We start from the raw sequence: 23,419 nt of genomic DNA on the forward strand, positions 1-23,419 counted from the left end.
TTACAACGGTTTTTTTTTTTTTAAATTTCTTATACAGTAGAAAGTAGCATAAACAGTTTAGTCAAACATATAATACAAAAGTGATAATATACAAAGCTTAGTTCGTCTTGGTAGTTGAGTCTACACTTACAACTGTAAGCTACAACAACTTGCTTTTCCAAGGCGTAGATCTTGGTAAGGTCAAACGTGATCGAAGCTGTTGGGATGAATCCAAGTAGGCGACATCGCTGCAAACTGCGATTTCAGAGTTTGAGCAGATGATTTCCGCATTCTCAAGTGTGAATCCTCGGATTATAGGCAAAGGGAATCCCTTTTCTAGATGGTCGTTTGCATATGGCACAAACACCGTTTGTATTACAGTCCGCACTATTGGCTACAAGATGGGAACAAGATAAATGTAAAGAATGAATAAAATCTTTATGATTCAAACATATGAATGCTTGAGATGGTGGTTATACCTGAAGAAGATGGAGATGGAGATTTCCAATGTTGCTCCATTTCAAAGACATGGAGAAGTCTTCTAATCTTACGCTGCCTCCAAGGTTATTACCCATGACTCTGAGAGCACCTGACCCTCGGATCACCTGCAGCCAAGCAACACTGAATCATCTACTACTGGTTAACTATTACAAAATATTACAACAAGCATTGTGTCATTTAAAGACTTACCAATGAGATGCATGCCACTGGTATCACTTGGTCTGCTTGTAGAACATCAATTACTAGGTCTGCGTCAACATTAGCTCCAACATATTCCTCTGATATCTTTACAAGTGGAGGCGAAGACAAACTGATGTTGAGGTTCATATCCTGGTTTGGGTACTTCTTGTATAGTTGTGGAATGATGAACCTCCACCTAGCAGTGTTTAAAAGGGTCTGCTCTGGTATTTTATCCACTATCCATTGCATAAATTCTGCCTGAATATGGAATGATAGAAATCCTCATATGAGAAACAAGAATAGAGTATAGTAGTATTCTTTGAGATGCATCAAATACCAGTTTTCTCAAGGGCGTTCTTTCTAGTTGACTATATTATACACAAGGTAACTAACATCAACAGTAGTGTGGCCCAAACGACGGGTATTGCACAGAGCTTGAAAGCTACAGCCGGAAATTTTCAAGAGATGAATACCAACATTACAAGTAGCAATTAGGAACTTACATTGTAGTACAAAGCCGCAGCAGAGTTAAAGACGGCTTCATCCACTGAAATTCCGAGCATTTTAGAATTTCCAGGGCAGATAGCTGAAGATGCAGAATTTCTGAAGAAGGACTTTAAGTCTTGATTCGTTTCTCTTTTGGTGAACAAGCCATCGATCTCGAAAGTGACGGATGAATCTTTCAATATAGGATCACTAGTGAAGGTGACGTTAAGTGCAGCTTTATCATCTACTGGGATTTCCTTTGGAAGGCTTTGCAGGAATGAATCAAGGTCTGATACTCCTTCACTGAGTTTCTTGGCAATCGTACTCTCCACACTGGCTCCAATTTGGTCTTTAAATGCATTAACCATCCTGAATTGCAGAGAAGAAAATAAATCTAAAATGGTTAAAAAAAAAAACACAGCTACAGAAACCACCTGTAAGCAAATAAGTTCCATAACTGGTAAATTTCATACCCCTGATAAAACCATGATGCTCCTCCTTCCAACTCAATAGATATGTCATTCACATGGCATCCACATTCTGAAAGAGAGAGTTTCAAGCCTCCTTCATCACTTTGCAAGCCTAGTGACAGCCCGATTTCCATGCCTTCAACCTTACCGAGAAGGCGAGAATCAGCACTCATCAGATTCCCTTTGTAAAACAGATATATAAATGAGCAGAGCAACACACCGACTAAAACACAACTTATTGATATGGCAAAGCAGAGAGCAACTATGTTCCCACATACAACTATGTTCTAAGTAACAATCACGAAACATAAGGGCCAAAACGCACAACCGATTCACAAACACACACAGAGGAGAAAAGAAGTATGAGCACAAAATTGGTTTTTTTTTCTGTTTGTATGATCTGCCAAGTAATTGATAAAAAAATTGGCAATAGAACATAGAGTTGACTTTGTTTCCGCTTCAATTTGACTTGTGTCTAGAATCTAGATCATACATGTAGTCCTGGAAAATCACCTGAACAGATGCAATCCCCTGATCGGAGATTTCTATTGGAGCAAGCCAAGTAGAGTAAGAATAATGCCAATTCATACTCAAATTGCAGGTCGTCCCCGAAGCGACGATGACAACACCTGTCTCACCAAGCTTAACGTAAGACGACGCAACATCAAGCTCGTATATCGTGAGGTTCGACACGACAACATCGATTCCTCCGAGGAACGGGATCCTCACAGATTTCTCGATTCTGGGAATCTGGAGAGGTATAATCGACGCTATAGCTTTGTTAACGAGCAGGTTTTTGACGAAATCGAGGCCGTTTTGAGATACGAGAACCGATGTGAACGAATCGCTCTGCGTATGTGAAGGCAAGAACAAGAGACTTTGCACAAGAAGAAAGAAAAAGCACCACCCAACATCCATGGCGGAAATTCAAAGTTTGTTTGTTTTTTTTTAATCTCCACGCCAAACAGAGAAGCATTGCTGTTCAACGAAGAACAAGTTTAACACACAGGATGTGTCGTGTCGTGTGTATCGAGCAAGTTGCGTAATGATATAAATTATTATTAAATACCTATAATACCCTTGTCATTTGATTTGCGTAATAATATGGATTATCAGTAAATATCTAAAATACCCTTATCATTTGATTTGCATTGCCCCATCACTTGTGGGGGTCGATCTGATCGAAATTGGAAGTTTTCCGAGAAAAAACATAAATTTTAAAAATAAGTCAATCAAAGCGAAATTTGAGGTCTAAAAGGGAAAAGGGTGTATCGTCGTCGTAATTAGTCTCTTGTGGTGGCCGAGCGTCACGGAACAGAACAATCGAGAAGAGTCGGCCGCCGATTTCCTGAGCTTTAACCGGAATCCATGGCTATGCAAGCCGGTGTTCAGACCTCTAAGGTCCTCATCCTACTCGGCGCAGGTCTCTCCTTCACTATGAAATGATGGTTTCTTATGTTCGTATTGCTTTGACTGTAATATAAGGAAGGGATTTTCTAGAGTTTATGAAGGTTTAGGTTGGAATTTATCTTGAATTCTGCCAATTTGTTGGATCACTATGCAAAAATGATTCAGAATTTCTGCTTTTCTTTTGAACTTTTTTGGTTGCTTTAAAGCTTCAATCATTGTGGTGGTTCTGATGGTAATACAGCTTTGGATTTCTTCTTCCTTGTTAGAATTGAATTCGTGTTCGGTCGATTTGCATATAATATTCGAAGCAGGAAACTAACTATCTAATGTTGATGCTCTGAAAATCTGTGATATATGGTTCTAACTTGGATGTTCCATCAAAGATTGTTCATTTTATACTTATGATTCGTAAAACTCGATACTTGGTTCTGCTTTCATGTTCAAGGTGTCTCTGGTTCGATCGTATTGAGACATGGGAGGTTGTCTGAGCTAATAGCGCAGCTTCAAGAGTTACTCCAGGGGGCCGAAGGAGTTGAAAGCACACCATACAAGTATGACACTGCACTCCTAGCTGCTCAGGTATTGTAGTTGCCTTTTTCTCTGTTTGCTTAATCTTCTTCTCATCACCTAATTTCAATCTATGGTTCCTCTGTTTTATGACATGGTTTTCCTTTCTTTTCCTAATAACCAGATTCGACAGCTTGCAAATGAAATCAAAGAACTAAGTATGATTAATCCTGTTACCATATTTAATGGAGATTCAAACTCCAATGGTATGTAAGGCATCGTCATATGTGTTTATGTAAAACTTCTAACAATTTAAGGATACTTCCACTGTCCTTGCTGTTTCTAATGAGCTTATCTTTGCTTTTGCTGATCCAGGCTATGCGTCTTACCTTGTTCCCGCAGCCGCCGTTGGAGCTATGGGATACTGTTACATGTGGTGGAAGGTGATCGTCTTTTGATTTAAATCTATTTTTTGTGTATTCCAAGTATCTATTGTTAGAGTTGTGGAACATGTAGTTTTATTTTACGCATTATATATCAGTGAATTATAACGTTTACCCGCATCTTATTACTTTCTTTCTATGTTGCAGGGTTGGTCATTTTCCGATGCAATGTTTGTGACAAAGAAAAACATGGCGAATGCAGTTGCATCTGTTTCAAAGCAACTAAACGACTTGTCTGAAACATTAGCGGTGAATTTATTTATTTTTCTCGAATCGTTCCTTGCTTATTATATATTTTATTTCCTTGTGGGTTGTGACTCGGAGTATTTGTGACGCAGTCAACAAAGAAACATCTTAGTAAGGAGCTAGCGAAGTTGGATTGGAAGGTGGAAGAGCAGACCGAGATGTCTAAAATGATCTTAAGTGATGTAAGGCACTCATCTTATTTCTCACTTTCTTGTATGGTACATTCGTCCGAGCGATCTCTCTGGCACTTGATTGACACACTTGTACATATAGCATCCTATAAGGACTAGATTCTCATTTTTGGATTTCCAAAATATTTTAGAGTATCTATTTACGAGCTTCCGATCTCGTTGGCCCCAAATGACATATACTGTAGATTCCTGGCTGTGTTTTGCTATGATTTTTTTTTCAGTTTTAGGTTTGGATAGATCAATTTCAACTATGACATTGTGTAGCTCAGTTGTATATATATTACTTTATGCACATGTGAAATCAATCACAAAAGAAGAACGATTAGTTTCTTCTAAAGAACACCGTGATTCTCATCTCTGCAATTACTTCCATCAATGCCCGTTCTTTGATATACATTTAATATGCTAATTTGTTCACATGGAATCTTGTTTCATTGCAGGTAACCGACATGAGATCAAGCATTTCGCAAATTGGGTTTGACTTTCAGCAAATTAATGATATGATATCTGGATTAGTAAGTCACATCTTCTTCCCTCTTATTTGTAAAATTCTGGCAAGTTTTTCCTCTCATAGATATGATGATATCTATTTAACTAAACTTCAATATTAATTCAAAAGGACGAAAATTAGTATTTTTTGTTTCTTAATTGTCACTCTCTTGCATCAAATTTTACAGGAAGGGAAGATTGAAAGTATTGAAAGCAAACAAGTAATCTATCTACATCCATCCTGTATTTACTACGAACCAATTCATATAATCAGCTCTTGTAAATCGTAATTATCTGAAACACACGTTTTGTTACTGTTTAAACCCTCAGGATGTGACCCTCTCGGGTCTTTGGCATCTATGTCAAGTTGCAGGCGTTAAAGACAGCACAAGCACCAAAGTCTTTCAGGTGAATGTAACTTACAAATTAAACAGCAACGTTGTCTTTATCTTACCTAATTAAAAGGCCTGATTGAAAAACTCTTGTTTCTGCCTTCTTGATTTAGGATGTTGGTGCGAGATTACCACTTGATACAAAACCATCAGCTGACAATGCTCTCTCGGTAATAGTGCTACGAAGCTATTCTTTTTTCACCATCTAAACTTGAATTTTTGTTCTAGTAGTCACTAAGTGAAATTTTTTTACCAAGATCATCGCTCTTGAATTTACGTAGTCTGAAAACAGTCCCTCATCAACTCATCAAGCACAAAAGTCCTTCAGCTTCATTCCAAGCACAAAAGTCCTTCAGCTTCATTCCAAGCACATAGAACTTAAAATGTTTTTAGTAGCTGTTATTTCATTATCTCGAGTTGTTTATTTCTTTGGCTTTCTAAAGCTTAAAAACTACGGAAATTCCAGGGTCTGCGGTTTCTGACGGAAGGCGAGGAGAGTGTAAACGTAATACACAAGCCGGTTTTGGCGAAAGAAAGCCCGTTGATGGTGAAACCGGTGGAGGAAAAAACAAAAGTTGCCGCTGGTGCAGGAACCAGAGTTCATCGAGCCTATCCGGGTGGAATATCTTGGGTACGGGACGTTACAAGACTCTCGTAATATATATACTTGATTATTTTGTAAAGAATTTGCCTTCATTCGTCCCAACTCCTGATACTGGGGACTGAAATTATTATTTTTCTCGTAAAAAAAAGAGAAAATTTCCAAAGAGAAGTAAGTAAACACATGTTATTGCATTCATCTGCAAATTTTTTTTTGTCCTTATCATAGTCTCCTCTGGATGTTTGTAAAAGAAAGAGTGTAAAAAACGCTTTCACGTATGTTGAATGAAAATAAAATGATGCGTGGATTCTTGGCCTAATGATTTTGAACATTTTGTTTTTTGGTAACTTTTTTTTTTTTTTTTTGCTGTGAATAGGCTATTACAACAACCGTTAATATTTTAATATTCTTTTAGATCATAAACTCGTGAATTATCACAGTTTAGTCAATTACTCCCATAAAATGTTGCTGTTACAAGCAAAACAGTGATTATTGATGCTTTACATTACAACTAGACGCAAAATCTAACCTCTGCAATGCAATCTATCGGGGAAGCTCTTATCCCTTTTTCTTTTTAAAAATAGATGACGTTCGATTGTGCCAAAAAAAAAAACTAAAGACGTTCGATTTGGGCTAGGGAGAAAGAAAATTTCTGTATTTATTGGGCTATAAAGGCCCAATATGGATTTCGAGTTAGTCAAAACATAATTGAACCCGAAAATCGGGTGAATTTAACCCTCAATTAATAAAATACCCGACCGGATCCTGATTCGCTTCTTCTTTATTAACCGGAGACGGCTTGCATCGGTTATATAATTCAGACTTGGGAGGCAGCTTCTTTGCTCTCAAGTGTCTGGATCTTCGACGTCAAACCAAAATTTTCTCTGTTTTTGCTCCGTTTTCGAGTAAGTCTCGCTAAGTAAAGGCGCGAAGAGGACAAGGCAGAAGGAATTTTGTTCCCACTGTGGTTCGCCATTATCTTTGGTGCTATCTTCTGAGTCGAAACCATACTGAATAGTTGTGGACAAAGACGCGTGGTCAATTGAATCGGTGCGTCTGATTTTTTCTGCTCGGGTGTTTGTTATATCGTAAAATTTGGAGTCTTTTGTTGTCGAATTTGGGATAATTACTCTGTACGGAGCATTCAATTATGCATTTGTTTCTGGTTGTTGAATTGCGATTCATTGGGAAGTTTCATAGATTCTCTATGACGCTTTTTTTTTTTATACGAACGTTGATGTTTCTTTTCAATTTTGTATGCTGCAATAGAGCCGAGTATAGTTGGGTCTGGGAAAGAGAAGAGAAGAGAAGATGAGCATTGTACCTAAGGAAACGATTGAGGTTATAGCACAAAGTATTGGGATTACCAACTTGTTACCGGAGGCTGCTCTTATGCTTGCTCCCGATGTTGAGTATCGTGTTCGAGAGATCATGCAGGTGACCCTTTTTCTTTCTTTTTCTAGTCATGTCTTTATGTTCTTGTCGTGTGATTTAGTGTATTTAGCAATTGATTCTTACTGCCAATTGAGAAAACCGGAAGAAGGAATCAGGTTGTGAAGAAGAGATGTTGTCTCATTTTTTTATTGTCTTTGCAGGAAGCTATCAAATGCATGCGTCACTCAAAGAGAACTACTTTAACAGCTTCAGATGTAGATGGTGCTCTCAATTTAAGGAACCTTGAGGTACAAACTAGAGAACGATTCTTAATTCCCATCATTTAGAGTCTTTCTGGTGCACTGTCAGTAGAATGAACGTTTGATAGCTTCCTTGGATGATATGAAAAATTTGTTGATATTTCTTTGGTGGAGTTAGTCGTTAGTTGAATCAAAGGCAGCTATTTGAGAATGAGCATATTTATTGTAGCCGATATAATATTTGAGAATGAGCATATTTATTGTAGCCGATATATGGCTTTGCCTCTGGAGGACCATTTCGTTTTAGAAAAGCAATTGGGCATCGCGATTTGTTCTACACTGATGACAGAGAGGTGGATTTCAAAGATGTAAGATGTTAGAAAAGCTGGCTTAATTTATTCCGATTCAGTTAAACCTTTCATTTTCTTTTTCTAATATTTTCAAGAAATGTCATGATTCTAGGTAATTGAAGCCCCACTACCAAAAGCTCCCCTTGATACTGAGGTTGTCTGTCACTGGCTAGCTATTGAAGGAGTGCAGCCAGCGATACCAGAAAATGCTCCTTTAGAAGGTTTGTCTCTTATGCCTTGGATTAGAGTTGTAGAGTCATTATCTAAATTAAAACAAATATTAGCATGTACAGTGACGTTTCAGAGGTGAATTAACTGTTGTCTACGATTGTACCCTTGTTAAGTGGTGTAATTACTGATAATTATGAGAGATCGAAGTAGATATTTTAAATGCGTCTGTCTATATGCTTTGAGAATCATCACGAGCAAGATATTTTGAAGAATCTCCTTATTGTTCCGATCATGATTATATTTTCACTTGTTTATGGTGTTTGTAGTCATTAGAGCACCTGCAGAAAACAAAATCCATGAACAAAAGGACGGACCTCTTATTGACGTTAGGCTACCAGTGAAGCATGTACTGTCTAGAGAACTTCAGGTATATGGCGTAGGCTAAATACCACAGGGAAATATCATACATGCATAAGACTTATCTGTTGTTCTCTCTGAACAGTTATACTTCCAAAAGATTGCTGAACTTGCAATGAGCAAGTCAAATCCTGCTCTGTTTAAAGAGGCATTAGTGAGCCTGGCCTCAGACTCAGGACTTCATCCTCTAGTTCCATATTTTACAAATTTCATTGCTGATGAGGTAACATAATGCACCACGAGGAATCTTATAAAGAAATAAGGCACCCAATTACGTGATGCATATTACAATATTATTTTCTCCAACGATGCAGGTATCACGTGGTTTAAATGACTTCGTACTCCTGTTTAATCTAATGCACATTGTTAGGAGTCTTCTACAGAATCCTCATATACACATAGAACCTTATGTAAGTTGCTCTCTGGATTATCTTTTGCCACTGTCTTAAGAATGATTATAAAATCATGTAGCTCCGGATTCCTTAGGTTTTTGATGCGTGTTTCTTCAAGTTGCATTTTCGTACTATGCATATTATATGGTTAGTGGTAGTATTAGTCCGAATTCGAGAACAATGTGCAAGTTCAACTACCCTCCTTGGTCCTTTTATAACAGTAAATTATGCCTTGGATATGTTTTGAGATAATTTCACATGACTTGGGATAGTGTTCACTGTAAGTTTGTTGTTTGGGCGTTGTTTCATAACCATGAAGCTAAGTGAAACTTTTCCTTTTGGTTCCAGCTGCACCAGTTGATGCCATCTGTTGTAACATGCCTTGTATCGAGGAAGCTTGGAAATAGATTTTCCGACAACCACTGGGAACTTAGAGATTTTACGGCGAATCTGGTTGCACTGATATTGAAAAGGTTCATTCTTTCCCTTTCATTTCATGTAACTCTGTTTTTATTTTTTGGCTAATTGTGGGATCATTTCACTGAACATGATTTCTAACTGGTGCTGATAATGAAACGTTATATGGAAACTGGTTCTTTGCTATTGCCTATTAGCAAATGGTATTATTCTGGCTTGAGCTGAAAAATCAAATTGGAATATCTGAATTTAAAGAGCTAAATGACATCTTGGGAGAGTTTTCTTCACTGTTTAGAAGGGTTTTAGTCATTTTTTCTCAAACCTATATCTTTTTTTAACATCTGAAATCCTTTGGTATGAATAAAATGTTCCAGGTTTGGAAACACTTACATTACTCTTCAGTCTCGTCTTACCAAAACCCTAGTCAATGCACTTTTGGACCCAAAGAAGGCTTTGACTCAGCACTATGGTGCAATTCAAGGACTGGCAGCTTTGGGGCATAATGTCGTAAGTACTTCCTTTACTCTCTCTGAAGCTAAATTTCTTGATTTATTAGCGCCTTGATGCCTCGTTTTACTGCTATCACTTGGCGAATTCCAAGGCTTTGATTAGTTCTATTAGTTTCCCCGGAACAATGTTAACCAGAACATCCTACTATCTAGGGCCTCTTCAAGCATCTAAAGTCCTTGGCTTTTCTTCACCATTTTCCCTGCTTTTCTTCATTTCATATAGGAAACTAGGATTTATATAGTCTTGGAACAACTTCTCCATGAGCAAGATTATCGCTGGTTCCAGAAAAAAACTTAAGCACAGTACTCCTCCGATCTTAGCTGAATGTCATTTTATTGTGTAGGTACGCCTTCTTATTCTGTCAAATCTCGAACCGTATCTAAGTCTTCTCGAACCAGAATTGGATGCTGAGAAGCAAAAGAACCAGATAAAGAGCTACGAAGCTTGGCGTGTTTATGGAGCGTTGCTGGTTAGTGCTTGTTCCTCATTAACAAGTGCATACATCCTTGAATAATCTCACCGTAATCGAAATCTCAGTAATTTTCAAATATGGAACACTCGTTAAAGGGACTTGTGATTTCTTGTTTCTTTCAGCGTGCTGCAGGCCTGTGTGTACATGACCGGCTTAAAATCTTCCCAAATTTACCATCTCCTTCACCAAGTTTCCTCCATAAAGGGAAGGGAAGAATAATCAAAACTGAGCCACGTAAGTTGCAACAACCAATTTACTTTTCTCTGCATAATATGGTTGTTGGTGCATAGGACAATTGTTTTTCCAACGTTTCTTTATGAACAATGTCAGTTAAGCGGAAGCTGAATGTAGATTCTTCAGAAAACCGGTCACCGCAGAAAAGATTGATAACAACAGATGGTTTACAATCGCAACATGACAGCGGTCTAGCTCCGATGCAAGAAGATAAACCGGCAGGAAATGAAAATCCGCCACAAAACTCTGTTCAACCATCCTCATCAGAACAAACATCTGATGCCAGCGAATCTGAAAGAAGAAACGCAAGGGGGAAAGAAGGCGGCAAGGGTCGTCGGGCTATTACGAAGAAAGCAATACTTGATCAGATATGGAAAGATGATCTTGATTCCGGACGACTCTTGCTCAAACTGTACCAACTTTATGGTGAAAGGGTTCTTCCTTTTATCCCTTGCACTGAGATGTCAGTATTCATCTAACCATTACGACTTGCAGGGCCGTGCCCTTGTTAAGAAAACACTCGCCTTTGGGCTTTGTGAATATAATTTTTTTTAGATTTATTTTCAAATTGTGATTTAGTTATAATGATAAACTATTAGACATAAAATCCAATTCAACATATTCAAAACATCCTTCATTTTTCTTTACTTTTGTTTTGTTATGATATCTCTTTTGAATTAATTTTAGTGACGTCCCAATATAAAGGTATAGATGATGCTACTCATGGAAGGGTCTTTTCATATATTATTTGAGCTCTTTTGGTGTGAACGGTATTCGAGTGGCTTTATTTGTTGTGCACGGCTTTGAATAAACTAAAATTCTTTTCAAATCATATAATAAAGAGGTATATCTAATTATATCTATATCAAAAAATTTATAACATATTATAGAAATAAGAATCGTGTTTCCCATGTAAATATCTGTGTTCTGAATCAAACTGTATAACATACATTATCCGGTCAGCTCTTATAGTGTTTCTTCATGAAACTGAGGGATATCTAACTCCTGAGATGTCTCAGGGCTTAGTATAAGAAGCCTCTGTAGTGGTTTCGGTTTGAGTTTAATCGAGAGCCGAAACGACCCATCATCATTCTACGATTTCCCCTTCTTCTAGTTCATCAATGTTGAAATCAGTAGCTAGATTTTGGAGATGGCAGTTATCATCATCTGAATCAAATCCTTTTGCAAATTCACATTCAAAGTTGAAATAATCACCTGGGTTCATCTCCGCGAAAAGATCAGCGTATGTGTCTATCAACCCTTGGTCAAACTCGAGCTCCATGTTACCGGCATCATCGCCTTGTTCTGTCGGATCATCAACCTGAGGATGTGAACTGTCGGTAACCGCGCCCTCAACCTTGCTGGCTCGCTGACACGGGTTGTAGTTCATTTGTTTCATGAGATCAAGAACCACTGGCTCGAAGGAGTCGATGTCGTCTTCTTCTCCTACTTTCTCTTCTCGAAAGGTTATACCTTGTGTACTTGCGTGACCATCATCGTATAAGGAGCCACTAGGATTAGGTGTGGTGTTTACATGGTTGATAACTTTAAAGTCATAGCTCTGTGAAGGTAGATATACATGAATCACCGGGTACTCTAAGATAGCTACGTTGGCAAGCTGTTGCCTCAGAGGAGCTTTGATGTCCAGCTCCTTGAAAGGAGCCTTAGCACCCTGCGACCATGAGCAAAAAGTAATTTAGAGTAAAGCATAGACGAGCAGAACAATGCGCAACCAACAGAGACGAAAATGATAGTGGTAACAAAAACTAAACCTTTGGGTATTTGCGGATAAAAAGTTTGAGAGAATCAAGATCCACATCGCAAAAAGGTTTGAGCTTGTGAATCCAAGGGCCGGGCTTAAGATGATTCTTAATCACAGAGCAAAGGTTTGTATCTTCTCCAACTCTGGGATGGATGGATTGAGTGTTAATAGAGAGACAGACCAATGAACAAGACCAAGTGTCTCAATAAAAATACAAATAAGCAATTGTCAGTCCAGAAGATTACTACTAACCCATGGTCAACAAGAACCACATCTGTAGAGTGGAATCGCCACTCAATTGTCCAGGAGATGCACTTTCTCCTGAAGCAAGAACCAAGTTACAGGTTGGTCAATACTAAGGCTAAAGAATCAGTTCAGTTAAAGCATCTTTCTTTACAGAGAAGATCAAGAACAATTACAGTGACTAATGTAATGCTCAATCCTAGAGTAAAACGATTACCTATTATCAAATCGAGTCCGATTATTTTCCCTCTTCAACATTCCACTAGGGAGAAACCATAGCGTTGTTCTGCGGTTCTGAGCTTCAAATCGAAGTCTCTGAAGAGATCTCTTCAAAAGAGATCTCTGAAGAGAGAAGGGTAAATTAAAAGAATAAGGGTACTCGCATAGCTGATTTCTCATTCTCTGAGCAGACTCGGCCACTCTTTTTGTTTCCTCAAGCATATTGTAGTCTAATTTGAGAAAAAGAAAGTTTTCATCAATACTTAAACAGAACATATCAAGTCAACCAAACGAACTGTTAAAAAACATACAGCAGATCAAAAAATCAAATCAAACAAAAACTTGTTTTTTTTGTAAGTGTGAAAATTTAAGAGTTTTTTTTGAACAATCGAAAATCCAAATAAACAAAATTCAACAATACAAGAGAAAAGTATACCAGAGAGAAGGAGATTATCGTCGAACTGAGAGAGGGGAACGAAATCGGTGGCCTTCCTTTTGCCAGTACAACCTGTTCGCTGCTTGTGGGCTTTCACACAAGCAAGTCCACACGATCGAATTGAGCAGCCTGGACATTTGTACTTCCAAGGATTCTGCTTGCACTCCTCGCATACCGATTTCTCCATTCTTTTTTTGGCCGTCGTTGGCCGTCGTGGTCCTCGTAAAGGTTTTGGAGGTGGGAGACGTTATTAGGGTTTAAATAATTTCGTTTTGACAAGAACCAAAAAAAAAACAAAAATTTCGTATGTTTTCAAATTTACATTTTAGTCCCCTACTTATAATTGCTTTCAACATACATCCCATACTTTTTCTTAGTTAAATTGATTCGCAGGTTTATAATTTTTTATAATTGATTCGAAGATTTGTGGTGTCATAGCCAAAATGCATGTTCTAAAGTTTGAAACTTTGCCCGCTGAGTTCATGAAATGATGACATATTAGAAACAGAAAACTGTCATTCAAAAATAGACATTGTTACAACACAAAAGGACTAACAAAGATATATTTTTAACAACGATCTAATGCTGCTGCAATTCCTTGCTTGTAATTAGTCGTAGGGAATCTGAATATAGGCAGCATCACAGACAAATGGGATGTCTGCGTACATACCCGCAAGTGCACACCTTATGCTCTCAAGGACGGTAAACAGATACGCAAACGCAACAGCTGTCCAGAAATGCATTCCAAACTTACCCCAATAGACTCCAAGAGGCATCCACTTGCTGACGGTTCCTATCACCTGTAGAGCGATTTCAAGCAGCATACCCATCACTACATGGAACCTGAAGAAGTGAGGCCATTCTTTTCTCCGTACTACCCCAAGATACGCTACAAAGAAGTATGCCATTAGGAACCAGCTCGGCAACCTCCCGATGGCGCCTAGAAATGGGTAGGTTAAGAACTCGAAATCCTCTAGAAACGGGTGGAGATGGTAAGCGGTTTCTGCGTACATCCAAGTTTCGTGCAGTGGCATCAGGTAAGGCAGGCATGCCAAAGTTCTCCACCACCATTGTGGCTTTTTCGTCATTGGAGGAAATCGGAAACTGGACGGTACATCTTTTGATGCTCTTGGGACCACAAGGGCTTTTCTGCGGACGGGTAACACGGGTAATGCACCATACAGACTACCTTGTTCCCCATTCAGAAGCCGGGAAGACGAGGCTGAGAGATATGAAAGAGGCACACCTGAAATTAGGAAGGATGGATGATTGAGTCGAGATAAACAAAAGCAGGAACTTTGAAACACCAAAGTCACTTATCCTAGTTTTAGAAACTTGATAAGAACATCATCATCTAGAGCAATAATTTATGACAAAGATATATGATATCAAGTGTTTGGAGCCATATGAGTAGAAGAAAATTTGCATGCCTCTTGGGACTCTGAGTTGAAGCTCACTAAATGGTAAAGGTGATCGCAAAGAGTTCTTAATGAGAGACAATGGACTTGGAGCAAGATAATGTTGAGTCCGTCCTGATGCAGCTCTGTATGATGATGACTTGAATCCCCGAGAACTCGTTAGAACATGTGCACTTGGCGTGCTGCATCCACTTAGCATCATTTTTACAAACTAACTACCTATAGGAAAATCAGGTCACACAAATTAAAAAATTTTAATTTTCACCAAATAAAAAATGGGAATCAGAAGAAGACTGTAAAGACAAACAAAATATCATCCAATGAACAAAAAAAATGCCGAAGGATTCCAGTTAATTCGATTCCCAAAAACAGATTTTCCAGCACTTTCCTCGTTTCTTAACAACTAAACTCATATAGCTTTGTTCACTTCTATTCATCTTCACTCACTAAAGAAAAAACAGCAATGAAGCTGAAAAGTTTAATCCTTCTTTTTCTTTTTCTTTTATCAGGCCTAGCAATGAAATCGGACTTGTACCGAGAACAATAAACGCCTCATAATACTGTAACAGTTGATATAGTTCTCTTACATATTTTGAAGCTTCTCAATCGCCATTTACAATCTGAATCTCCGAAAGTACACAGAAAACGAAAATGAAAATTTCATTATTTTAATCAACCACCAGAAAGAATCGCATTCCTATTTTTACCCCATAGATTGCTCAAGACAAGCTAGGACATACCCAGCTCTTGGACGAATGAGAATTCAGAAAGGCAAACACAAGCAAACAAAATCGGGAAAAAAATTCTGCAGCCCATGAAATCATTTATAGGGAAGAAGTTACGAACCTTCAAAAACCGAGGTTATCACAATCAAAGCTGGAGGTAGAAGAAGAGTAGGGTTTACAGTGCATTCATCTAATCTTCATCCTCTCTGAATCCTATCCTCCTTCACTCTCCCAAAAGAAAAAGAAAAAAAACACTCGGGAAATTTTATTTTCTAGCTTTGCCTTTCGTTATAGTATAATTACATTAATACCCTGAGGCCCAGACCGGCCCAAAACACAAAAACCTCCAAATGAGCTAGAGGGTTCGGGGAATATTAAACCTTGACCAGATTTGAAACTTTCTTTCTTTTTTACTGTTTCCCTCAGAAATTAATCTGAACGTCAAATTCCTTCCGCCGTCGGAATGTCGACTCCGGATCCCAACTCCTCCGCAACTATGACGGTGAATCCATCTCTCACCACCACATCGGAAACTCCGGCAACATCAGCAGACATTGTAAGAACACAGCCGTCTCAGCCACCTCCCGCTCCGTCGCCACCGCCACCGCCTTATAGAGCCATAGCTCCGCTTCACCATCCTAATCAGTTTCCACAAGCTCAAAACAACGTCTACGCACAGCCAATCCCAAACCGACGCCCACATACGCCTCACCAGCTTCATCATCAAGACCCGTCTACTGTTCTGTACCCGTTTGCTCCTCCGAGTCGAGGGTTTTCGACCCGACCCGTCAGGTTGAGTTCGCCGCTTTCTGCTGATCCTTCCGTAGCGGCTGCTAATCAGATTGGATACCCTCCTCGCCCTTACAATCATCGACAATTTGGGCCTAATCAAATGGAATCCATGATGCAGTTCATGAGAGCTAGAAATCCTCAGATTCATCAGCTTCCTCACCCCGTTTCGGGTTCTCCTGTCGGGTCGGGTCCCATGAGAGGAATTCCTCACTTTTTGCAACCGCGGGTGAGGTTTCTGTTAACTTTGTTTCGTGCAGTTCGTTAATTACTCAAATTTGGTTTCAGTTTATTCCAGGATGATATAGATTTTCTTGGCAATTTTGGTTGGCAATTTTGGATCCAAGTCTTCTTGACTGGATTCTTACTCCGAGGGAGAATCATAGTTGCTTCTCGTTCGACCTAATGCACGTATTTTTATTTACTTTTGCGTTCTATCAGCATTCTTTAATTGGTATATATCACAAAAATTTTACCTTTTGATTAAAGATATGAAAGATTGGTACATTTCTTTAATATGTTGTGGATCTAATTATCTTTCTATTTTAGATTCTTTGTCCTGCTATGTGATCATTATTTTGATTCTACTTTCGTCTCATAGTTTCGCTTTTTATGGAATGAGGAAGCATTACAACTCCTTTTATATCTCAGCAAGTGTTAAGCTGTTTGGATCTTATTATGCAGCCTTGAGCATATTACTTTGGTTTTTGCTCTTGCCCTTGTCACATTTTCTCAGTTTTTGTTAATTTTGGTACGCAGGTTGCCCCTCCGCCAACATCAATTCTAGACACTAGCAGGAATAAAAATGCCAGGTGAACATTAAATTTTCCACCTCGATGATATCTTTGTTTTTGTTTCACTAAGCGTATATAAGGAAACCTGTTCGAGCAACTTACCTACCTTGCTGTGTTATTTTTTCCACGTTAGTAGAAGGCGTGATTCGGCGCTTGTCCTTGTTAGAGGGAGAAAGGTAAGCCTACTCCTTATCTATGTTTTTCGTTTTCTTTTGAACTGCCTAGATTGACAACGTGGAAAAGACATTGGTTAAGTTCAGATTGTGATACTTATCATATTTTTTGTCCAGGTTAGAATCACTGATGGAGCTTCTCTTTATTCACTTGGACGATCGTGGTTGAGAAATGGTGCTCATGAAGGAATCCAGGTTCGCATCACTTTATGTTATTCTGTTTTAGTATAATGCGAGAAGCTCACTTTCTTAAATGTCACCACTTGACGTAAGGATTCAGGGGTTGTAGTTTTGGGATCTTGTTTTGTTGGGGTTTTGATCCAGAAGCAAACTTTAAGATATCATATTCCGTTTTTATAATGGAATAGTGCAGTTTCAATCTCTCCAGCGTAACCAAATGTGGGACTAATCTAACTTGCGGTTTCTCTGTTGACAGTCGCAAAGGAGCGATACAATGAAACCTTTACCAAAGCCATTACCTGTGGATACTATGGAAGCAAGTGTGCCAAATGATGCAGCTGAGGAACCAACTGATGAAGACAAAGAGGTTTGTGTATTCTCTTCAAGAACCATAGATTCTCTCTGAGCAGAACGGAACACATTAGTCTCTCAACTCTTGAACAGTTATAAAGTGATGTTTGACTCAACTCTTTTCTTTGGGTAATCTCACTCAGGACGAGGAATCCGTGAAGCAATTATCAGAGAAGGATCTTTTGAAAAGACACATCGAACGAGCTAAGAAGGTCCGTGCACGGTAAGTTCCACAATAGTTCTCTCTCTTTTATACTCTCCTCGTCTCAAATCCTGTATAGCATCTAAACTAGATTCACCGAGCGGAAAACTTCCCTGCAAGATTTGTGGGGTTGTTTTCTGATAAATCAAAGCAATCTAGCAGAACATTTTGGTAATCGAAGAAAACTGGGTTTATTTGGTTACAGATTAAGAGAAGAACGGTTGAGGAAGATTGCGAGGTACAAAGCAAGATTGGCTCTTCTTCTACCACAATCCGGAGAGCAATGCATGAAGAACGATTGAAAGGGATAAAGTTTTGTTAGGACTTAGCTTTTATATGACTGTTGTTAAGCTTAGCATAAGACCACGTACCGTACGTGTAGCTGTGTTCTACTTCTTCTTTCTCTCCCGATAGATTAGTAGGACTAGAGTGTTCCATTTGTTTTTAGATTGGATATCTTTTTATTTGCATTTGCTAATTGATTTGTTCTCTTTTTTTGTGTGTGTGTGTAAATCCCACGGATCAAATTTGAACGCTATTAAGATAATCTTGGTTTGAACTTGGTATGTCAAACAAAGTACTCAAACAAATTTAGATCCTACTAAGATAAGCAAAGATTTAGCTAAGCATCGTCATTTACCTAATTTACCCGATAAAAGTTGAGATTAGTAAGTAGAGGAAGTCACTAATAGAACGAGACAGAGGCGCATGGGGAAGCGGACAGAGAAAGAACAAACTGTCCTAATTTCTCTCTGTTTCAGTTACAAATGCCACGTCACGTATACGTTTCACGCTCCACCGCCAAAATTTTTTTTTCTTTTCTTTTCTTTTTGCCGATCTCTTCACGTTATATCCGCCATTTCTGTAAAATTGTCAGCTTTACCCAAAAAAAAAAATCTTATTTTTCCCTCATCACCTTTCACTCTTTGTCTCGAATGTTTACACTTTTTCGCTTTCAGCACTCTGTTTCTTTCACACTAACCCAACTTTTTCAGTTTCTCACTCTCTCCAAGAAAGAAGAGTCCGATCGCAGCTCAGCTCTCAGATTGTAATTTCCTCAAGAATTATAAAAAGAAATTCTCAGGAATCAGAGGAAACCGTCAGAAGAATGGCGGGGAACGAGTGGATAAATGGGTATTTGGAGGCGATTCTTGATAGCCAAGCTCAGGGGATTGAAGAACAACAGCAGAAACCTCAAGCGGCTCTGAATCTGAGAGACGGAGGAGAAGGACAATATTTCAACCCCACTAAATACTTTGTGGAGGAAGTCGTGACCGGAGTCGATGAGACCGATCTTCATCGGACTTGGATCAAAGTCGTCGCCACTCGCAATTCCCGTGAACGCAACTCTCGCTTAGAGAACATGTGCTGGAGAATCTGGCACCTCACTCGCAAGAAGAAGCAGGTTCTTGTACCCCATTTCTTTTTTAGATCAATTCGCTTCTCGACTTTATGTTGATGTTGTTATGCAATGATATAATATGATATACAGTTAGAATGGGAAGATTCGCAGCGAGTAGCGAACAGGAGATTGGAAAGGGAACAAGGAAGAAGAGATGCGACAGAGGATTTGTCAGAGGATTTATCAGAAGGAGAGAAAGGAGACGGTGTTGGAGATATTATTCAACCGGAGACACCTAGAAGACACCTGCAACGCAATTTATCCAATGTCGAAGTCTGGTCTGATGATAAAAAGGAGAATCGCCTTTACGTTGTCCTCATCAGGTACTCTTCTCTGTTCCTCTTCCTGCTTCCCATTGATTGGTTTGTACGTAGATAAAGATAGTCTGTTAATTTTTTATCAGTTTGCACGGGCTGGTTCGTGGGGAAAACATGGAGCTTGGTAGCGATTCTGATACCGGTGGACAGGTACATTGTGTCCCAAGTTTTCAATAATGCTACAGAATCTCGGGTTTTAACTCTCTTTTGAATTATCAGGTGAAATATGTTGTGGAGCTAGCTCGAGCTTTAGCGAGAATGCCCGGTGTATACAGAGTAGATCTGTTTACTCGCCAGATATGCTCATCTGAAGTTGATTGGAGCTACGCAGAGCCAACGGAGATGCTAACCACTGCTTCTGCTGAAGATTGTGATGGCGATGAAACCGGAGAAAGCAGTGGAGCTTATATCATTAGGATACCGTTTGGTCCAAGGGATAAGTACTTGAGAAAAGAGATTCTCTGGCCTTATATCCAAGAGTTCGTTGATGGAGCCTTAGCTCACATCCTAAACATGTCAAAAGTTTTGGGAGAACAGATTGGGAACGGGAAGCCCGTGTGGCCATATGTGATTCACGGTCATTACGCGGATGCAGGGGATAGTGCCGCTCTGCTTTCTGGTGCGTTGAATGTTCCAATGGTCTTGACGGGTCATTCTCTGGGAAGGAACAAGCTTGAGCAGCTTTTGAAACAAGGGAGGCAATCAAAGGAGGATATAAACTCCACGTATAAGATCAAGAGGAGGATTGAAGCTGAAGAGCTTTCTCTGGATGCTGCAGAGCTTGTTATAACGAGCACGAGGCAGGAGATTGATGAGCAGTGGGGACTTTATGATGGGTTCGATGTTAAGCTCGAGAAAGTCTTGAGAGCTCGTGCTAGACGCGGTGTTAATTGTCACGGAAGGTACATGCCAAGAATGGCGGTAAGTTACTCCAAAAACTAACCGGCTTGGAAACATCTAATTATGGCTATGAAGTTTAGAGTGAGTGAGTCTTTTTTGCGCAGGTTATTCCTCCGGGAATGGATTTCACAAACGTTGTGGTTCAAGAAGATACACCTGAGGGAGATGGAGACTTAGCTTCCTTAGTAGGAGGAACCGAGGGATCTTCTCCTAAAGCGGTTCCAACTATATGGTCTGAAGTGAGTTTTTCTAAGCAGCTTTCACTATCTTCTTTCGAGTTTTGCTTTCCGGATTGTGTTTGTTGTTTCATTGCGTGAATTTGACAGGTTATGAGATTTTTCACAAATCCTCACAAACCGATGATCTTGGCATTATCTAGACCAGATCCAAAGAAGAATATAACTACTCTTTTGAAAGCCTTTGGAGAATGTCGACCTCTACGGGAGCTAGCTAATCTCGTAACTACTAATATATTTTTTTTTCGATTCAGGCAGAAATTTAACGGCAAGAAACACAAGAATCCTCTGTTTCTAAAGTTTTTTTTTGGCTCTGTTTTTGCTAGACTTTGATTATGGGAAATAGAGATGATATAGATGAGATGTCGTCTGGAAACGCAAGCGTTCTTACAACCGTCTTGAAACTCATAGACAAGTACGATCTTTACGGGTTTGTTGCGTATCCTAAGCATCATAAACAGTCTGATGTTCCTGACATATACCGACTTGCTGCAAATACAAAGGGCGTTTTCATAAACCCAGCTTTGGTTGAGCCTTTTGGCCTTACACTCATTGAGGTTACAATTCTCCCTCATTGGTGTGCATATACATGTATATAGTCCTTGGGGAATAAAGAGGAAAACAAACCAAACCGGATTAACCAAAATCTGAAAAATGCAGGCTGCGGCTCACGGACTTCCAATTGTGGCAACAAAGAATGGTGGACCGGTCGATATACATCGTGTAAGCCAAGTGTCCTGAAACTGGAATCCATTTTAATTAGATTGGTAATACTTTTTTCTTTTTTTTCTCATGTATAAATATTTCAGGCATTGCACAACGGTTTGCTTGTGGATCCACATGATCAAGAAGCCATAGCCAACGCGTTGTTGAAGCTGGTATCGGAGAAGAATCTATGGAACGAGTGCAGGATAAACGGTTGGAAGAACATTCACCTGTTTTCATGGCCAGAGCATTGCCGGACTTACCTGACACGTGTAGCCGCGTGCCGGATGAGACATCCGCAGTGGCAGACGGATGCAGACGAAGTGGCGGCTCAAGACGATGAGTTTTCACTAAACGACTCGCTTAAAGACGTTCAGGACATGTCTCTGCGGCTATCAGTGGATGGAGACAAACCGTCGTGGAACGGGTCTCTTGACCCAAATGCTGCTGATCCTGTTAAGCAGATCATGAGCCGGATGAGGAAACCAGAAACAAAGACTAAACCACCAGAATTACAGGGGAAGAAGCAAGTTGATAACTTGGGAAGCAAGTATCCGGTTTTGAGGCGACGTGAACGGCTGATAGTTTTAGCGGTTGATTGCTACAACGACGAAGGAGAGCCAGATGAAAAGGCTATGGTTCCGATGATTCAGAATATCATCAAAGCCGTGCGATCGGATCCTCAGATGGCTAAGAACTCTGGTTTCGCAGTATCCACTTCGATGCCGCTTGATGAATTGACTCGCTTCTTCAAGTCTGCCAAGATTCAGGCGAGCGAGTTCGACACGTTGATATGCAGCAGCGGGAGCGAAGTGTATTATCCAGGAGTGGAAGACGGGAAGCTTCTTCCGGATCCTGACTATGCCTCGCACATCGATTACCGGTGGGGCAATGAAGGACTTAAGAACACTGTGTGGAAACTGATGAACACAACCTCGGTCGGTGGAGAAGCTAGGAACAAGGGCTCTCCGAGTCTTATCCAGGAGGATCAGCCATCGAGCAATGCGCATTGCGTTGCGTATTTGATCAAAGACCGTTCCAAGGTAAAAGTTCTGTTTCCGTGTCGTTACTTACCGCTGAAACTGATTGTTAATACGGTATCTAATTAGGGTTTCTACAGGTGATGAGAGTTGATGACTTGCGCCAGAAGTTACGTCTAAGAGGTCTTCGTTGCCATCCGATGTACTGTCGGAATTCAACAAGATTGCAGATCGTTCCTCTTCTTGCTTCTCGATCTCAAGCTCTTAGGTTTTACTTTTTGTGAAAACGCACCATTATTTGTATATCTGTGAATCTGTCTCTCTGTACTAATGTTTGCGGTGGCAGATACTTGTTCGTGCGGTGGAGGCTCAACGTGGCGAACATGTACGTGGTGGTCGGAGAACGCGGCGATACGGACTACGAGGAACTGATCTCCGGCACACACAAGACGGTGATCGTCAAGGGGCTTGTGACTTTGGGCTCTGATGCTCTTCTGCGGTCAACTGACCTTCGAGACGACATCGTTCCATCAGAAAGCCCTTTTATCGGTTTTCTCAAGGCTGGCTCACCGGTTAATGAGATAACCGACGTTTTGAAGCAGCTCTCCAAAGCCCCCGCCTGATTCTACATTTCAACTAACATCCAGTCGCCGATTCGGCCTTGTAAATTGATTTTTTTTTTTTACTACTTTTTTGGTATTTTGGTCGATCAGATATTATGATTTAATAGGAATTTGTAAAATAAATAAGTTACAAACTATGAAGTGTCATTCGTAGGAGTTAACAATTATTCTAATCCGAGAAACAAGAAACAAATTGCCTTTGATTGATAATGAACATTCTACTAATCGCTAAATATAAAAATCCTGAAACCTCATTTTACTAATCGCTGTCTATAAATCAATCAATAATGCTCTGTGTTGTTTTATGGGAAATATATTGGAAATTTTTGATTTGAAAAAGGTAGCCTGGTTTTCGCAAAAAAAGAAAAAGGTAAGCCTGGTTTCAAATAGTCGACCGGCCGGTTGATCCCTAGAACCGACGTCGGTTCGTTGCGGGCCTGACTCGCGCCTGCTAATGTGACCCGAATCAGCT

At 39.7% G+C, this 23,419-nt stretch overlaps 7 protein-coding genes across 12 annotated transcripts; 4 read left to right on the forward strand and 3 right to left on the reverse strand.

The window, feature by feature from the left end:
- Positions 1-22: 22 nt before the first annotated feature.
- LOC18994370 (putative BPI/LBP family protein At1g04970) lies at positions 23-2,627 on the reverse strand. 2 transcript variants are annotated; one of them, XM_006418012.2, is made up of 6 exons: positions 2,130-2,627; positions 1,620-1,759; positions 1,164-1,515; positions 670-918; positions 459-584; positions 23-373 (listed from the first exon to the last, which is right to left on the reverse strand). In XM_006418012.2, exons 1-6 carry the CDS (start codon positions 2,532-2,534, stop codon positions 140-142), a joined length of 1,506 nt encoding a protein of 501 aa, XP_006418075.1. In that variant the 5' UTR covers positions 2,535-2,627; the 3' UTR covers positions 23-139. The 2 variants fall into 2 exon arrangements, with proteins under 2 accessions (XP_006418075.1, XP_024008742.1); XM_024152974.1 differs by having other exon boundaries at positions 1,620-1,797; positions 2,130-2,484.
- A 235-nt stretch (positions 2,628-2,862) lies between these two features.
- LOC18994371 lies at positions 2,863-6,204 on the forward strand. Of its 2 annotated transcripts, none has more exons than XM_006418013.2 (11): positions 2,863-3,039; positions 3,472-3,605; positions 3,718-3,799; positions 3,909-3,976; positions 4,124-4,225; positions 4,315-4,404; positions 4,854-4,928; positions 5,091-5,123; positions 5,233-5,310; positions 5,408-5,464; positions 5,761-6,204. In XM_006418013.2, exons 1-11 carry the CDS (start codon positions 2,985-2,987, stop codon positions 5,950-5,952), a joined length of 966 nt encoding a protein of 321 aa, XP_006418076.1. In that variant the 5' UTR covers positions 2,863-2,984; the 3' UTR covers positions 5,953-6,204. The 2 variants fall into 2 exon arrangements, with proteins under 2 accessions (XP_006418076.1, XP_024009005.1); XM_024153237.1 differs by lacking the exon at positions 5,761-6,204 and adding an exon at positions 5,552-5,738.
- A 527-nt stretch (positions 6,205-6,731) lies between these two features.
- On the forward strand, positions 6,732-11,119 carry LOC18994372 (transcription initiation factor TFIID subunit 6). The gene is made up of 13 exons (XM_006418014.2): positions 6,732-6,945; positions 7,165-7,332; positions 7,491-7,577; positions 7,796-7,897; positions 7,992-8,100; positions 8,377-8,477; positions 8,553-8,690; positions 8,782-8,877; positions 9,208-9,332; positions 9,651-9,783; positions 10,130-10,255; positions 10,381-10,492; positions 10,589-11,119. Exons 2-13 carry the CDS (start codon positions 7,207-7,209, stop codon positions 10,969-10,971), a joined length of 1,638 nt encoding a protein of 545 aa, XP_006418077.1. The 5' UTR covers positions 6,732-6,945; positions 7,165-7,206; the 3' UTR covers positions 10,972-11,119.
- Positions 11,120-11,379: 260 nt separating this feature from the next.
- Positions 11,380-13,392, reverse strand: LOC18994373 (box C/D snoRNA protein 1). Of its 3 annotated transcripts, none has more exons than XM_024152545.1 (6): positions 13,153-13,392; positions 12,715-12,946; positions 12,507-12,575; positions 12,265-12,397; positions 11,708-12,164; positions 11,380-11,599 (listed from the first exon to the last, which is right to left on the reverse strand). In XM_024152545.1, the coding sequence occupies exons 1-6, from the start codon at positions 13,337-13,339 to the stop codon at positions 11,580-11,582; spliced, it is 1,098 nt and encodes a 365-aa protein (XP_024008313.1). In that variant the 5' UTR covers positions 13,340-13,392; the 3' UTR covers positions 11,380-11,579. The 3 variants fall into 3 exon arrangements, with proteins under 3 accessions (XP_024008313.1, XP_024008312.1, XP_024008311.1); XM_024152544.1 differs by having other exon boundaries at positions 11,380-11,629; XM_024152543.1 differs by having other exon boundaries at positions 11,380-12,164.
- A 239-nt stretch (positions 13,393-13,631) lies between these two features.
- Positions 13,632-15,548, reverse strand: LOC112084067 (protein TIC 20-I, chloroplastic). The gene is made up of 3 exons (XM_024152546.1): positions 15,417-15,548; positions 14,583-14,789; positions 13,632-14,398 (listed from the first exon to the last, which is right to left on the reverse strand). Exons 2-3 carry the CDS (start codon positions 14,770-14,772, stop codon positions 13,761-13,763), a joined length of 828 nt encoding a protein of 275 aa, XP_024008314.1. The 5' UTR covers positions 14,773-14,789; positions 15,417-15,548; the 3' UTR covers positions 13,632-13,760.
- A 166-nt stretch (positions 15,549-15,714) lies between these two features.
- Positions 15,715-18,321, forward strand: LOC18994375 (lysine-rich arabinogalactan protein 19). 2 transcript variants are annotated; one of them, XM_006418017.2, is made up of 7 exons: positions 15,715-16,313; positions 16,844-16,896; positions 17,012-17,054; positions 17,169-17,246; positions 17,488-17,598; positions 17,726-17,805; positions 17,990-18,321. In XM_006418017.2, the coding sequence occupies exons 1-7, from the start codon at positions 15,759-15,761 to the stop codon at positions 18,084-18,086; spliced, it is 1,017 nt and encodes a 338-aa protein (XP_006418080.2). In that variant the 5' UTR covers positions 15,715-15,758; the 3' UTR covers positions 18,087-18,321. The 2 variants fall into 2 exon arrangements, with proteins under 2 accessions (XP_006418080.2, XP_024008577.1); XM_024152809.1 differs by having other exon boundaries at positions 17,015-17,054.
- Positions 18,322-18,692: 371 nt separating this feature from the next.
- On the forward strand, positions 18,693-23,120 carry LOC18994376 (probable sucrose-phosphate synthase 3). The gene is made up of 11 exons (XM_006418018.2): positions 18,693-19,189; positions 19,277-19,509; positions 19,590-19,653; positions 19,723-20,424; positions 20,508-20,642; positions 20,730-20,861; positions 20,966-21,196; positions 21,300-21,362; positions 21,449-22,387; positions 22,465-22,592; positions 22,671-23,120. The coding sequence occupies exons 1-11, from the start codon at positions 18,893-18,895 to the stop codon at positions 22,945-22,947; spliced, it is 3,201 nt and encodes a 1,066-aa protein (XP_006418081.1). The 5' UTR covers positions 18,693-18,892; the 3' UTR covers positions 22,948-23,120.
- Positions 23,121-23,419: the final 299 nt, after the last annotated feature.

This window comes from Eutrema salsugineum, unplaced genomic scaffold, assembly GCF_000478725.1.
Source record: "Eutrema salsugineum unplaced genomic scaffold, Eutsalg1_0 scaffold_5, whole genome shotgun sequence".
Taxonomy (NCBI): Eukaryota; Viridiplantae; Streptophyta; class Magnoliopsida; order Brassicales; family Brassicaceae; genus Eutrema; species Eutrema salsugineum.

Excerpts from the sequence above, each read along its gene's own strand:
- LOC112084067 (XM_024152546.1), bottom strand. The coding sequence starts at position 14,772 with ATGATGCTAAGTGGATGCAGCACGCCAAGTGCACATGTTCTAACGAGT. Across the intron at positions 14,399-14,582 it reads TCAACTCAGAGTCCCAAGAG|GTGTGCCTCTTTCATATCTC; the intron begins GCATGCAAATTT and ends TCCTAATTTCAG.
- LOC18994373 (XM_024152543.1), bottom strand. The coding sequence starts at position 13,339 with ATGGAGAAATCGGTATGCGAGGAGTGCAAGCAGAATCCTTGGAAGTAC. Across the intron at positions 12,398-12,506 it reads GTGGTTCTTGTTGACCATGG|AGTTGGAGAAGATACAAACC; the intron begins GTTAGTAGTAAT and ends CATCCATCCCAG. Across the intron at positions 12,165-12,264 it reads TTATCCGCAAATACCCAAAG|GGTGCTAAGGCTCCTTTCAA; the intron begins GTTTAGTTTTTG and ends TCATGGTCGCAG.
- LOC18994372 (XM_006418014.2), top strand. The coding sequence starts at position 7,207 with ATGAGCATTGTACCTAAGGAAACGATTGAGGTTATAGCACAAAGTATT. Across the intron at positions 9,333-9,650 it reads GTTGCACTGATATTGAAAAG|GTTTGGAAACACTTACATTA; the intron begins GTTCATTCTTTC and ends AAAATGTTCCAG. Across the intron at positions 9,784-10,129 it reads CAGCTTTGGGGCATAATGTC|GTACGCCTTCTTATTCTGTC; the intron begins GTAAGTACTTCC and ends TTTATTGTGTAG.
- LOC18994371 (XM_006418013.2), top strand. The coding sequence starts at position 2,985 with ATGGCTATGCAAGCCGGTGTTCAGACCTCTAAGGTCCTCATCCTACTC. Across the intron at positions 3,800-3,908 it reads TGGAGATTCAAACTCCAATG|GCTATGCGTCTTACCTTGTT; the intron begins GTATGTAAGGCA and ends TTGCTGATCCAG. Across the intron at positions 4,226-4,314 it reads ACTTGTCTGAAACATTAGCG|TCAACAAAGAAACATCTTAG; the intron begins GTGAATTTATTT and ends TTTGTGACGCAG.
- LOC18994376 (XM_006418018.2), top strand. The coding sequence starts at position 18,893 with ATGGCGGGGAACGAGTGGATAAATGGGTATTTGGAGGCGATTCTTGAT. Across the intron at positions 20,425-20,507 it reads GGTACATGCCAAGAATGGCG|GTTATTCCTCCGGGAATGGA; the intron begins GTAAGTTACTCC and ends TTTTTTGCGCAG. Across the intron at positions 20,643-20,729 it reads TTCCAACTATATGGTCTGAA|GTTATGAGATTTTTCACAAA; the intron begins GTGAGTTTTTCT and ends TGAATTTGACAG.
- LOC18994370 (XM_006418012.2), bottom strand. The coding sequence starts at position 2,534 with ATGGATGTTGGGTGGTGCTTTTTCTTTCTTCTTGTGCAAAGTCTCTTG. Across the intron at positions 1,516-1,619 it reads GCATCATGGTTTTATCAGGG|GATGGTTAATGCATTTAAAG; the intron begins GTATGAAATTTA and ends TCTGCAATTCAG. Across the intron at positions 919-1,163 it reads CTGCGGCTTTGTACTACAAT|GCAGAATTTATGCAATGGAT; the intron begins GTAAGTTCCTAA and ends TTCCATATTCAG.
- LOC18994375 (XM_006418017.2), top strand. The coding sequence starts at position 15,759 with ATGTCGACTCCGGATCCCAACTCCTCCGCAACTATGACGGTGAATCCA. Across the intron at positions 17,055-17,168 it reads TCCTTGTTAGAGGGAGAAAG|GTTAGAATCACTGATGGAGC; the intron begins GTAAGCCTACTC and ends TTTTTTGTCCAG. Across the intron at positions 17,599-17,725 it reads CAACTGATGAAGACAAAGAG|GACGAGGAATCCGTGAAGCA; the intron begins GTTTGTGTATTC and ends AATCTCACTCAG.